This window comes from Rutidosis leptorrhynchoides, chromosome 3 (genome assembly GCF_046630445.1).
Source record: "Rutidosis leptorrhynchoides isolate AG116_Rl617_1_P2 chromosome 3, CSIRO_AGI_Rlap_v1, whole genome shotgun sequence".
In the NCBI taxonomy this organism is placed as follows: domain Eukaryota; kingdom Viridiplantae; phylum Streptophyta; class Magnoliopsida; order Asterales; family Asteraceae; genus Rutidosis; species Rutidosis leptorrhynchoides.
This window is the reverse complement of record NC_092335.1, coordinates 257,160,153-257,175,262: the sequence shown is the minus strand read 5'-3', so window position 1 is coordinate 257,175,262 and position 15,110 is coordinate 257,160,153. Positions and strand designations below refer to the sequence as shown.

Sequence of the window (15,110 nt, the reverse complement as noted above, 5' to 3'; positions counted from 1 at the left end):
TAAGGCTAAAAACATCATCTTTCCTTCTTGGATATATATTCGGATGACATATTCGTGTTAGCAAGAAACAAAATAAATTTGCTGATCTCCTAGGACAAGAGACTTAATTAATGGCATATGCCTAATCTTACTTTTATACGCTCCTTCTCATTCAAATACAGTACCATTGTTGGTCACTCCTCAAAATTTCGGGACGAAATTTTCTTTAACAGGTGGGTAATGTAACGACCCAGCTTTTTCGGCTTGCTTTTGTGCTTTGTGCTTTCACGAAACTGCGTATATGTGCGTACTAAGCTAGTTTATGCTCTGGGATCTTATTTAATGATTAATTATTTTCATTAATATCTTACAACGTGCTATTAAGTGTGTAATCACTTAACTTGATTCCCGAAAGCTTTTATGACTGTTAGTGTCACTTGACGTTTGAAACGAGCTATGTTTGTCGGTACACGTTTAACTTTGGTCATAATCGGAATATTATGACTACGAAACACTAATTGTTATTTTATAATAACAATTACTTGGATTTTTGGATGCTTAATTACGCTTAGTAATTTACTAGAACACACTAGTTAGTCATGTTAGACTTTCTACCTTGTTGGACTTTAGCCCACCATACTCTAGCTAATGGACTATTTAATTAGCCCAATTATTAATGGTTAATGACCCAATTATATGTAAGACAAATGCCCATTTATAAGAGCCAACATACTAGCATTTTTACTTACCATTATCTCTAATGTTGCATGGGATCCTAACATAAGCACCGACTTTAGACAACCATTAACCAAAAAGCAAAGTTGTCCCCCGCCCTTTGTCCCCACATAACCTACGGCCTAAGGAGCCTCTCCATACCTCATCCCTCTCTAAATACAATGCTAATTCCATGCATTTTACACTTGATCTCATTCACAATTTACACACACTTGTTCATTTATTTTCTTTCTAGTCTTTCTCACTCTAAAACTTGTAAGTTTCTTGGTTTTTCTTCTTCTTTTCTTCTTATTACACACGACATCATCATCATCATCATATGAAGATCAAGCTTATTAGCTTTTAGATCTTGTTATATCTTGTAGATTCAAACTAAGATTTGAATCCTTCAAGAACATGGAAGATTAAAGCTTTCTAGCTTTGAATCTTCACTTATTTTGTAGATCTAAATCTTTTAGCTTATAATCTTTTTATTTTGTTGTAAAGATTCAAACTTGTGTTTGTGATCTTCATGTAAATTGAAGATCTAGCTTCATGCTTCAAGGATCTTCAAGAACAATCAAGATTCAAGCTTTCTAGCTTTGAATCTTCATTACTTTTGTTGGATCTAAGTTTTCTAACTTATGATCTCTTTTATTTTGTTGAAAGATCAAAACTTGTGTTTGTGGTCTGATCAGTCATTGTTTGACACGATCGTTTATTCTTAAACATGATAAAAGTGATTACATTTAAGTGGAAAACAAGTTACTTTGATATAGTTTCGTATATTTCACGTTTGTGGAGAAAAGAAGATATAAGATGCTGAAAATGCTGAAAAAGTTATCTCATGCGCGCTGCAACGGTTTTGGCCATTACTTGTGCATATGACCTCCGATCGAGGTGATTCAAAAGCCCAGATGTCCGTATTTCAGAGGGCTACAACTTTGGTTTTTATGGGTTGGCGTAAAATATGCCACCCTTAGCGTAAAATACACCACATATCATGTCCGTTCAGAGCAAAAGTCATTTTCTGGCGTAAAAATATGCCCAAGCTGAAATTACACTGGCATAAAATACGCCAGGATTGGCGTAAAATACGCCAATACTAATATTTTGGTGCCGGAAAATACGAATTTTAGCTTTGTGATCAAGTTATCCAACCCCTATATAAAGGGAGCATTAGGGTTACGAAAAGAGAACTTTTTCCATCAGTTTTTGCAGCAGAGATCACTCCCAAACACATCAAAACACTCCCAATCATCATTATTCAAAGATTCAAGCTAGGATTAAGGTGTTGTTCATCATGCAATCTTCAAGGATCTCCATGATCATCATCACCAACATGTTTGGCTAGTTTTCTTAACTTTATCCTTTCCATGAACAATTAAAATATGTATGATTTCATTCAAGATTATGTGGTTTGTGATGTTTTAATACTTTTGGATTATGATATTGTGAACCAAATCAATTGTTGATTAATGCAAGTTTTATGTTTTATTATTGCAAGTTAAATTATTGTGATTTAACAGTGTGTTCTTGATCCAACTTAGTGTTAATTAGATTAGGGATAAAGACATATTGTCTAGGTTGCATAGTTTAATCCCAAGATAATAGAATTAATGAACTCAAAAAATCTTGTCTATGAGATTTGATCAATATTTGGTAAACATAATACTTGTTTGAATGAATACATGTTAGATTGGGATTGTGAGAGGATAAAGGCTTTACTCTCATTGTTTACATCTCAATACTCTCAATTGCACTGCAGTTTAAGCTTTAAGTTTTTAATATTAGTTGATAAATTTTAGTAGTTTTTAGTTAAACAACCAAACCAACCTTGAAATTGCTTGCTAGTTAACCATAACTTCCCGTGGAACGAATCCTGCTTACCCTATCTAAAGTAGAGTAATTAGGCTATTTTTGACCGGCCCTTCGACACTGATCAAATTTTGGCGCCGCTGTCGGGGAGATGTGCGCTTGATTGCAAGCTCTTATTTTATTGCTTTCGATTAAATTAGAAAAACCATAAAAATTATAAAACTCATAAAAATCCAAAAATAGTGTTTTGTTATTTTGTTTTTGTCAGTTTTACGCTTGGTTTTCTTGTTTTTGTTGAAGTGCAGGGTAGTGTATGCAAACTCGGAGTTCGGGAGATCAAAATCTTAAAACTTTAGACCCGGAAATCGAGAAATCCGCAAAAGCTAATTGAAAAGCTACAAGAATCTTAAAGGGCTCGACAGTGGCTTCAGCATCCACTCAACCACAATTAGAATCACATCCGATTGTTCCACCAAACTCTCCTAAATCAGATTCTGATACTGAAGAGGAAGTTTTTGATCAACGAAATGAGATGGCCGAATGACAAAGAGGGGTAGACACCTACTACCAACTGGGTGATTATGAGGATCATTCACCCATTGTTTTTCCTGCACTGGCAGGAGGAAACACACGATGATTTGAGGTCCGACCTCAACTCAATTCGATCTTGCCAACCTACCGAGGTATGGCCAATGAGGAACCATATGAACACATCACTGTGTTTAATGAAATATGTGCTACTAATCAGGTAAATGGTTTCACTGATGATGAGATATGTCTACGATTATTTCCTTATTCACTTAAAGATAAGGCAAAACGATGGTTTCTCTCTTTACCCGCCCGGAGTATTAATACTTGGGCGGAGATGAAAAAACGGTTTTTAGAGGAATTTTATCCCATAAGTAAAACTTCAGACATGTGTACGCAAATAAAATCTTTTAGACAACTACCTGGTGAATTGTTTCATGAAGCGTACGAGCGTCTGAAGGAGTTACTTAGGGCATGCCCGCACCATGAAATACCGAAGTGGGAATTGGTTAAAGTTTTCTATGATAGTTTGGATTCCCAAAATAGGCAATTCCTTTTGGCGGCTAGTGGTGTGGCGTTTTTGACTCGATCTAGTGAGGACGAGTGGACTTTCTTTGAGCAGCTAAGCAAGGGTTCGAAAACCCAAGCTTCAGTTAACCGTAAGCAACCTAGTACCTCTCGGGTGAATCATGTTTCTGACTCGGATGGTTCATCTAGGAACTTAGAACAAGAATTAGATGATTTGAAAATGCTTATATTTAACAGCCCAAACCAGGGTCTTGCTTGTAATGTTTCGCAGGTTCAGGAAGTTTGTGAGATTTGTGGAGATCCTTCTTACTTTGCATACGGATGTAGAAATGGGATTCCACCGGTAAATCAACAAATAGTGAAGGAACAAGTTAATGAGGTTCAGGGACGAAGATTTGATCCATATTCCAACACGTATAATCCGGGTTGGAGAAACCATCCTAATTTCAGTTGGAGCAATAACAATGCTCTAAATGCTAACCAAGGGAACCAACAAAGACCTCAAAACAACTTTCAAAATCAGGGTAACTTTCAGAACCAAGGTAACTATCAAAGAAACTATCAAAATTCTTATCCCAACAACCAAAATCAAAACCAAAACAATTACCAAAATCAAGGCCAAAACCAAAATCAAAATCAAAACAATGCTCCACCCAATCAACCATCTAGCTCGGATGCCAAGATGGATGCGTTTATCTCCGAAATGCGAAAAATAGTGGAAGTGCAAAATAAGTCGATTGGTGCATTGGCTAAGGAGATTGGTAATGCAGCGGAAAGTAAAGGAAATCGGGAGCCATGTACAATTCCAAGTTACACGGTTCTAAATCCAAATCATAAGGTCCAAGGAAGAGGACATGAAGTGAACATGGTGGGTACTTTAAGGAGTGGAAAGACATATGATAATAAGGTAAAAATGTCCAAGAAATCAAAAATCAAGTATGGTCCAGGTAAGTCTCCTATTTTAAATGATTTGAGTAATGATGCTAATGAGGTTCCCGTGGATTTTGGGGTTGGGTTAAATGTGGAAAAATCAATAGTTGAAAAGTTTGAGGAAATGGATATGACTAATACTATTCCATTCCCCGAGGCTTTGCAGTCCCAAACAAATTCCCTTATGGGAAAAAGGGACCAAAAACAGATGATATGTGGGAGACCTTTAAACAAGTGAAAATCAATATTCCACTTATTGATGCAATCAAACAAATTCCAGCATATGCTAAATTTTTAAAGGATTTGTGTGTTCAAAAACGGAAACTAAATGCATCATTGCCCAAAGAGGTAAAATTAACTGAAAAAGTGAGTACGGTCATTTCTGGTTCACTTCCACCAAAGTTTAAGGACCCGGGGACACCATTAATTTCGGTTACGGTGGGTAATGTTAATGTCAAAAAGGCTTTATTGGATTTGGGGGCTAGTATTAACATACTTCCATCAAGTTTTGTTGACCGGTACGAGTTGGAAACTTTAAAACAAACTGATATTCTCATCCCACTTGCAGACCGGTCAATGAGAACTCCAAGGGGTATGTTGGAAAATGTGATTGTGAAAGTGGAAGACTTTTATTACCCGGTAGATTTTATTGTTATGGACATTGAGACCACTTTAGGGAAACCTAACCGATGATCATCCTTGGTCGTCCATTTTTGGCTACAATTGATGCTCTTATCAATTGTAGAATCGGGGTTATGGACATTTCTTTTGGTAATAGGAGATCAAGGATTAATATTTTTAATTCATTACATACACCGAATGTGCAGGATTGTTTTGTGTTAGATACTAACCATGAACAGGTTCAAAAGTATGCACCGGATGTGAAAGAGAAAGAGGATGTAAGGAAATTTAGTGAAGAGGGTATGGCGAGTGAATTCATGGAATCTCAAATAAGAACTAATGCAGAAATTTTGATGAGTCAACAAGAGTCGATCCAAAATCTTGAGCGCGAGTTGAAAAATCTGAGTCAAGTTCTTGAAACCAAGTTGAGTTCATCTATTACCACCACTTGTTCATTGCCGGTGAAGGAAACCATGATGGCAGTATCCACATTTGTTGGGGTAGATGAAAAAGTTTCTAAATGCGAAGAGGACGAACAATTGGTAACTCCAAAGATGATTGAGCATGTATCTAGTGATAACAAAATGGCGAATATGTGTGTTCGAAATGGGTTAGTTGGTGCACTTGAAAAATCTGAAGAATCTAGTGGAAAAGTAGTCAAAGTAATGGGGGGAACCGTAGAAAAACTTGTTGAAAGGTTTGGAGGTCACAAGGTCAAAGTGAATAAGAATGTGAAGGTGAATTCTCAAGTTAATTATGAGGTATCTTCAAATTTAGAGGATCTTGAAGGGCCTAAGTGTGGGGGAGACGAGGAAAATCCACCACTTATTTTTGTGAGATCGCATGATAAGGTAGAGGAAGATAAGGATGACCTAGTGCTTGATCACTCCATGAGAAAATTACTTAGACGGGTCCATGATGCTAGGAGTAGAGGAGATGAAAGTTTGAGTAACCGTCTTGTGTGTAACTTGTCTCCTAAAGAAAAAGATAAATTATTTTTAGTTAATGCAAGTCGCCAAAGAAGATAATGCATGGTTGGAGTCTAACTTGAGAAAAGTTAGAGTTAATGAAGATTCTCACAAAGCGAGAGAATGAGGAATCTTCTACAGTCCCGGAATTAGCTGAAGTAGAGAACGAGTCGTGTGCACGACTCAGAAATAAAAATTGCACGAACTATGTGTAGAGTTTGTAAGTCTTCTTTAATTTATTTATATATTATTTTTCTTAATTTATTAGATAAATAAAAATTTGTGGGTATGTTCACTGTAAGCCCTCACGAGACAAAACTCGTCCACCCGAGGGAATCGGGTGGTTTAAAGGCTTATTGCACATGCTAAGTGCAATCGTGTTCCCTACGAAAGTGGGCTAGTTAGATTTTATGTCTCTTTTGCTTTTGTTTTGTAAGAATAAAAAGGATGGAAGGAATATGTTGTGTGATGAAATGGGAGTTGGTGTACTTATCACAATTATATTGGGAAGTTGCTTTTAACCCCGGGTAATATTGTTCTTTTTCTTCTTTCTCTTTGTTTAATTTCCTCACTTTTGTCAAAAAATAATTTCTAAACATGCATACGAGGACGTAGCATGACTTAAGTGTGGGGGGGAGGAAGGAAATTTTCACATTTGGCTTAGCTTGGAAATGATGGTTATTTTGAGGTTTTATGAAATAAGTGGTTCGAAAGTGCCTAGGTGGTCAAATTTTTGATTTTAAAGCTATAATTGAGATGTTGACCCATGAGAATACCCATAGTGACTAAGAATTAACTTGAAGTTTGGACTTGGCCGGTAAGGAATGATAGTGTTAGGCATTTGACCTTGTTGACCTTGACTAGTTAACTTTAAGAAAATGTACTCTTATGGAGAAAAGAAAGGTTGAAAATGAGATCCCATTGTTGTATGCTAGGTAACATGAATGATAAAGAAACACTTTAGGATTTTCTTTTTAAACCAATTTGTTTGATTTTTGGCAGCCAGTCTATCCAGGTCGTTAGTACACAATTGTGTACTAAAATCAATTAGTTACCATTAGCAGCCTGAGCCTTTAGGGGGGAAAAAAAACCTAACTTTCCATTCCTACCCTTATTTTTGGTTATTGATGTCGAATTTAATCTTACTTTATCCTGTTTAGATTTAGTAACATTAAGTGGCAACGCAACTCATTTTTGCAAAGACATAATTGGTTTAAATTAGCTTGGTAATTATAACTAGCTATTATGCTATAGTGTTTGTGGCTTTTTAATTAGTTTGACTCAGAGTGGTTTCCTAGGTTCCACAATGAATTCCACGATTTACTCACTAGTATGAAAGTGCATAATAATGATGATAGTCACCAATGCAACACTTGTAGAGTTTATTCTTTCCTATGCAAAGGTCGAAAGGGAGTACTTTATATCATAAGCTATGACAATGATATTCACCACACCCAACAACCATCATCTACATTACATACATATATATATATATATATATATATATATATATATATATATATATATATATATATATATATATATATATATATATATATATATATATATATATATATATATATATATATATATATATATATATATATATATATATATATCATTGTCACCATCACCACACATTCACCATTACATCCCAAATGTTCTTAATATGTTATATGCTGTGTGCTTTCATGAAAAGAAAAAAGAAAAAGAAAAAAAGAAGAAAGGAGGAAGTGAAAGAGAAGATTTAAAAAGTATGGCAAAAATTGTGAAAGATTGCCCTAAAAAGCATGGACCACTGAGGCATAAATAAAAAAAAATTGATGAAAAAAAGAGTAGAAGAAGAGTATGCCAAAAATTTTGAAACGAGTGCCTTATAAAGCATGGACCACTGAGGCATAAAATTCGTTCTCATTGAAATGTCAAGGTGGAATTGCAAGACTCCTTATAACTTCACAAAAGTACCTACACCTTTCATGTGATGCCTCATACAAATGGGCAATGTAACCAAAATCCACTTCACTGAGCTTGTGGTATGGGGTATTTCCAATTAGACTTAGGGAGTTCATTGGTGTCGGGACTTAGAAGTTATGCACTTATTACTAGTGTAGACAAGGGCATGAGTTTGGCTAGTTGAAAAGTTAAGGAGGACAAAAACACAAACATATGCATGATCTAGTTATGGTTGACATTCCGAATTAAATTAATTTATCTTTGCACGAATGAGGGTCACGTTAAAATTTCTAAACCTTATAAAGTTTGATTGGTTCGAAATTCGTAACCGTTTTACACCAATTTTTATCCGAGTCATGGCTAACCCAATAAACCCATTCCGAATGTAATTTCACCCATTTTGTGTTTCTTTTGACATGCTACCTAGATACATTTGTATTTGTTGTTAAAAGATTAAGTATGGATCATGAAAAAGTTGTGAAGGATATTTGTTTCACGTAGTCCTAAGTGTTGATCCAATTGTTAATTGGGAAAATGATTGAGGCTCATAATGTTATGCATAGTGTTGGAATTAGTAAATTAAGGATGTGTGTTATGAGAAGCATTTTGTGGTTTGATGTAGTTAAGGTGAAAAATTGTTTGAGGTATTGAATGATTGACCTAAGTTTCCTTTACATCTAAATTAATAGTTAATATTGTTTTGTGAAAAATTATTTAAATTAAGATCACGTAGGTGTTGTTGTCTTATAGTTAAAAACAGATTTGCTTGAGGACAAGCAAAAGCCAAGTGTGGGGGATTTGATCGGTCATTGTTTGACATGATCGTTTATACTTAAACATGATAAAAGTGATTACATTTAAGTGGAAAACAAGTTACTTTGATAAAAGTGATTACATTTAAGTGGAAAACAAGTTACTCTGAAAATGCTGAAAAAGTTGTCTCATGCGCGCTGCAACGGTTTTGGCCATAACTTGAGCATACGACCTCCGATCGACCTAATTTAAAAGCCCAGACGTCCGTATTTCAGAGGGCTACAACTTTTTTTTTTTATGGATTGGCGTAAAATACACCACCCTTGGCGTAAAATACACCACCCTTGGCGTAAAATACGCCACATAACATGTCCATTCAGAGCAAAAGTCATTTTTTGGCGTAAAAATACGCCCAAACTGAAATTATACTGGCGTAAAATACGCCAGGATTGGCGTAAAATATGTCAATACAAATATTTTGGTGCCGAAAAATACGAATTTTAGCTTTGTGATCAAGTTATCCAACCCCTATATAAAGGGAGCGTTAGGGTTACGAAAAGAGAACTTTTTTCATCAGTTTTTGCAGGAGAGATCACTCCCAAACACATCAAAACACTCTCCAATCATCATTGTTCAAAGATTCAAGCTAGGATTAAGGTGTTGTTCATCATGCAATCTTCAAGGATCTCCATGATCATCATCACCAACATGCTTGGCTAGTTTTCTTAGCTTTATCCTTTCCATGAACAATTAAGATATGTATGATTTCATTCAAGATTATGTGGTTTGTGATGTTTTAATACTTTTGGATTATGATATTGTGAACCAAATCAATTGTTGATTAATGCAAGTTTTATGTTTTATTATTGCAAGTTAAATTATTGTGATTTAACAGTGTGTTCTTGATCCAACTTAGTGTTAATTAGATTAGGGATAAAGACATATTGTCTAGGTTGCATAGTTTAATCCCAAGATAATAGAATTAATGAACTCAAGAAATCTTGTCTATGAGATTTGATCAATATTTGGTAAACATAATACTTGTTTGAATGAATACATGTTAGATTGGGATTGTGAGAGGATAAAGGCTTTACTCTCATTGTTTACATCTCAATACTCTCAATTACACTGCAGTTTAAGCTTTAAGTTTTTAATATTAGTTGATAAATTTTAGTAGTTTTTAGTTAAACAACCAAACTAACCTTGAAATTGCTTGCTAGTTAACCATAACTTCCCGTGGAACGAATCCTGCTTACCCTATCTAAAGTAGAGTAATTAGGCTATTTTTGACCGGCCCTTCGATACCAATCATGGTCTTTATGAAACTTGAAGATCTAAGCTTTATGCTTCAAGATCTTCAAGAACATCAAAGATTCAAGCTTTCTAGCTTTGTAATCTCATAACTTGTGTGAAAAGGATCCAAGCTCCCTAGCTTAGGGTTCTATTACTTTATTTGATCAAGTTTGTGTTCATACTTGTTTGATTAAAGGAAAGTTTGTAGCTTTAGTTGTAAATAGAACTTGTATTTGTGTTAAGACTAAGAATATGATGTAACCTTGGTTCATCATCCTTCAAAAACTCTTAAGTGAGTTGTATTCTTACTTGGTCTTAACATATTGTGTGTTGATGGTTGAATCTTGGTCAAAGTGATGCTAACACATCAATGAGTTGTACACTTGAAGCTTACACGCATCAAGGATTAGAACCGTGATGAGCATCAAGCACCAAGAAACCCACCGCAGCACTTGTTTGCTATTTTTTGGGGTCTGATCAGACTCCTGGACTTCTGAAAACTGATTTTCATATAGTTCGTTTTGAGTAAATGACTTTTCGTTTAGGCCTCGCCTAAATCCGATATACGGTTTAGGATTTATAGCCTTCCGAAAGTCACTACGCCTTTGTAACGACGTGTTAAAAAGTCTGACCTACTCGCACTTAAACCATCGCCACGGTCAAACAAAGACGCGTTAGGTTCTTAAAATTGGTCAGCGGTTAGAGGTCTCACATACGGAGCCATGGGCACTGACTACGCGTCTTTTCGATTTGTATAGAGGTCGTAACAGCTGTCCAAAGTCAGCCTATTGTTTCGATCTCTATTCTTGTTAAACTTACTTTAGCTTTGATGAATGATGATGATGATGACACTTAAACTTAATTTATACACTTTTAAACTTTTGGGGACAATATATTGACTTAGTGACCTTTGACTTAGGTTGACGACCTTTCGGACCGACTTACTACTTGCATACATTTCATATCGACATTTACTGCTTATACACTGTGAGTATTAGCATCCATTATTACTTTTTACTATTTTTGGGACTGAGAATTCATGCGCTTTTTATGTTTTACATACTAGACACGAGTAATTATATTTTATATGTGTGTGGGTTACAAAACGGCATAAAGATCCCCTTAGCTCGGTAACGTTTAATCATTGGTTTCCTAACCGTGAATGCGAATCTTAGATATGGATCCATAGGGTTTGACATCCCCATTCGGGCTAGTCACGTTAGCATTCAACAGGTTTCTAATACTTCGAGGACAAACGCACTCGCCAAGTGCACTTTTAGGGGGTGATATACATACATCAAGTCTAGTTACCGGGTGCCCACGGTTAAGCATATACTTTATCATACTGATTTAAACTACTGGTTAAAGCACTGAAATCTCTTGGCCTACATTACCTTACTGATTACAAACAAACTATAGCTCACCAACATTCGTGTTGACTTTTTAAGCGTGTATTTCTCAGGTGTTTAGATGTTGTTGCTTCCACTGTTAGACTTGCTGTCTTGGTGTTATAGACTTGCTGTTACGGACCTGCGGTGTTAGATATCCGCTGCATTACTTAGAGATGTCTCAATCATGGAACTTTTATTTTGATTCGTAACTTACGTTATTTTCAAACAATGGCTTTGTAACGACCTTTGGGTCACATACTTATGTTAATGCTTCTATTCGTAGGAAGCACGTTATCTTTTGTAAAATGCTATCTTTTCATGAATGCAAAATTGGTTTTCAAACAGCATATAGTGTTGACCTTGTAATGATCCTGTTGTTGATGATCCGTACATGTTGATTTTGTACGGGGCGTCACATTCGGTATCAGAGAATTGGTTGTTGGGAATTAGGTTGCATTAGTGAGTCTAGACCAGGCCGAGTAGGATTCACTAATAGGATTAATCTACAACTTGCTTGTTTACCTGTTTCTGCAGAACTGGTGCATGCTACTGTATTATATTACTGCATGTTACTTCTTACTACTACTGCATGCTACTGCTTACTTTTACTGCCATATGAACTTGTTGCATGCTACTGCCTACTTTCACTGCAATGTGAACTTACTGTATGCTGCTGCTTATTCTCGCTACTGCATGTTAATATCTGCTTTTTGCATGATACTTCTGTTGATACTGCTGTAGACGCTCTAGGCTGCTGTAGTTACTATGCCTGATTTCATTCTTGCTACCCGTCTGCTTTCCACTGTATCGACTCGGAAAATTTATCTTTCCTAGTTCAGATATTTTTTTGAACCCTTTTCCAACTCGTGTAACCCTGAGGACTAGTATTGTAATCCACATGTTACTACCGTTCCACCGTTCCAGAGATCGAAACATTACTTCACGCAATCTAGTAGGAGAACCCCTCGGATTACATGCCCGCTAAAGTTGATCCTTGGAGGAGGAGATATGTGAGGACTTTTCGGAGTAACCGCATCCTGAGCTCACCCTAATTAGCCACGTACAAAGTATGAACATCAGAAGATTGTTTAGCCTCTGCGAGTTGACCCGTATTTCGTATGCTTTCATGACCGTCACTTATCCCTTTCATCCTTCAATACTACTCGACGATCTAACGACACTTATGGACTGAGGTCCCTAACACTCTTAGGCATTAGAGAAGTCGGGAAGGCATCTCCTTTCACAAGGTTAGAGTGTCTTCCACTGAAGCTCAGTCACAAGGTCAGAGTGTCTAGCCAGGAATCTTATTTGATACTCATTCTTACGCGACTCTAAATCCTAACTTATTCCGATAGATTTCTTATTTTATGATAATCACGACATCATCCTTCTCACTTCGATATTAGTCATAAACGGTTGCATAGTACTTCATTTTTACTACACTTGGTTTAGTGTAGGGAGATTTCATAATAAAGGGAATATGCCACATTAATTGTTAAGTATGGTTACCGAAGCGCTCAACAACTTATAGAATACTTTTATACACTTGCGAGTGTACGGATATTTATGGAAACTGAAATCTTGTGGTCTATTACTATTACGGAAATGATTGATTATGATAAACTAATGAACTCACCAACCTTTTGGTTGACACTTTAAAGCATGTTTATTCTCAGGTATTAAAGAAATCTTTCGCTGTGCATTAGCTCATTTTAAGGATATTACTTGGAGTCATTCATGACATACTTTGAAAAACGTTGCATTTGAGTCGTTGAGTTCATCAAGATTAATATTAAGCCAATTATAGTTGGATGTAATATGAAATGGTATGCATGCAGTCAATTTTTGATGTAAAGAAAGTTTGTCTTTTAAAAACGAATGCAATGTTTGTAAAATGTATCATATAGAGGTCAAATACCTCGCGATGTAATCAACTATTGTGAATTGTTTATAATGTATATGAACAGGTCATTTCAGGCACGTACAATGTATGAACATTAGAAGATTGTTCAGCCTCCGTGAGTTGACCCGTATTTCGTACGCTTTGATGACCGTCACCCCTTTCATCCTTCAATACTACTCGACGATCTAGCGACACTTCTGGATTGAGGTCCCTAATACTCTTAGGCATTGGATAAGTCGAGAAGGCATCTCCTTTCACAAGGTCAGAGTGTCTTCCACTGAGGCTCAGTCACAAGGTCAGAGTGTCTAGCCAGGAATCTTATTTGATACTCATTCTTATGCGACTCTAAATCCTAACTTATTCCGATAGATTTCTTATTTTATGATAATCATGACATCATCCTTCTCACTTCGATATTAGTCATACCAGTTCAAAATTTTCAAAATCAATGGGTAGTTAATTCCCATCCTCATACTCTTCCTTTCGTATCTCACTTATAAGCAATAACTTTACACTTAAGCATTTTTGGTCAAAGGACTTACGCCCTACTAATAGTCATCAACCACATTTAAATTCAATAGTTTTCATTACCTCGTAACATTTTTGCTCAAAAATCACCTGTAATTTTCAAAAATCTTTTACTCGATCCTCATCAACCTTTTCCAACTTGTAACCTCCGAAATATGAAAAGTTGTTTGCCAAAATTTTACACATACTGTTTTATTGTGCGACCCTCTCAAAGTTTTATAAAAGTGAATTTATTTTTTTGCCATTCGTGCAAATTTTTGAAATCGTATATGTTATATAAAATAAAGTAAATGATTACTTACTTTTGACAAATACATATGAAATTTTACTTTCACTTTTACAAATCAAATCTTTTATTCAAACGATATTTTACTTTGAATGGTAAGGGTTGTACATAACCCTAGTTTACTAATGTAGCGACCCCGACAAATCGTCAAGTGACGGCGTCGACTACGTGGGTCCCATTACCTGGTCATAAGTCTTTATGACAATGTTTGACCAAAATATGTCGCCCTTATTTCAAAATAAAGATTGTTTTCAAAGTTTACAAGAATTGTTCAACCAAAAGTTAAGTTACAAGGTTATAAGTACATTTGAAATCTAGGCGACACGGTTTAAAGTAAAGTCAAAAGACGCTCCAAGTAATGCATGTATACTCGACATCCAATGCAAGTATCAAATAGTGAGCGGAAGCATGTATCACATATCGTGCAAGACCTGAGAAAAACATAGAAAAATCTGTCAACGAAAACGTTGGTGAAATCATAGGTTTAGTAAGTATTAAACGTTGTTTTTGAACCACAAGATTTTGTATTTCCATAACGTAGATTATCCAAATCATTTGCATTCCAAAAGTGTTGTTATACGCGAGCACTCAATTATCAAAACTTAACCAACGTTACCCCATCACACAGTGCTAGAACCCGCACTAAAACACAAAAATATATTTCATCCGCATAACGGTAGCGAACCGTCCGAATGAGGGTTTGTTAAACCCGTATGGCCACACAATATAAGTTCTCGCTTACACCCTGCAAGTGTAACTAATGATAATCGAATTGAGGCATTTTTGTTCTAACTCGCACGTGGAATGTTTGTTTTCACACTTGTGTTCAAAACATAAAAGTAAGTAGTACAAGATGTAACAAAGTATATGTTTTCTCAGCCCACGATTTAAAAGTATAAAAGTTGTTGAAAAGGTGG

General features: G+C 35.8%; 1 protein-coding gene and 1 pseudogene across 1 annotated transcript; one reads left to right on the top strand and one right to left on the bottom strand.

Annotated features, from left to right (window-relative positions):
- The first annotated feature begins 3,092 nt into the window (after positions 1-3,092).
- LOC139900964 (uncharacterized) lies at positions 3,093-5,190 on the top strand. The gene is made up of 4 exons (XM_071883708.1): positions 3,093-3,194; positions 3,260-3,721; positions 3,839-4,514; positions 4,664-5,190. Exons 1-4 carry the CDS (start codon positions 3,093-3,095, stop codon positions 5,188-5,190), a joined length of 1,767 nt encoding a protein of 588 aa, XP_071739809.1.
- Positions 3,418-3,531, bottom strand: LOC139903212 (small nucleolar RNA R71; annotated as a pseudogene).
- Positions 5,191-15,110: the final 9,920 nt, after the last annotated feature.

What these genes read in the sequence shown, in the direction of transcription:
- LOC139900964 (XM_071883708.1), top strand. Translation starts at nt 3,093, where the DNA reads ATGAGGATCATTCACCCATTGTTTTTCCTGCACTGGCAGGAGGAAACA. An exon ending in AGCAACCTAGTACCTCTCGG is followed by an intron (nt 3,722 to 3,838) that starts GTGAATCATGTT and finishes AATGTTTCGCAG; the next exon opens with GTTCAGGAAGTTTGTGAGAT. An exon ending in AAAAATCAAGTATGGTCCAG is followed by an intron (nt 4,515 to 4,663) that starts GTAAGTCTCCTA and finishes GAGGCTTTGCAG; the next exon opens with TCCCAAACAAATTCCCTTAT.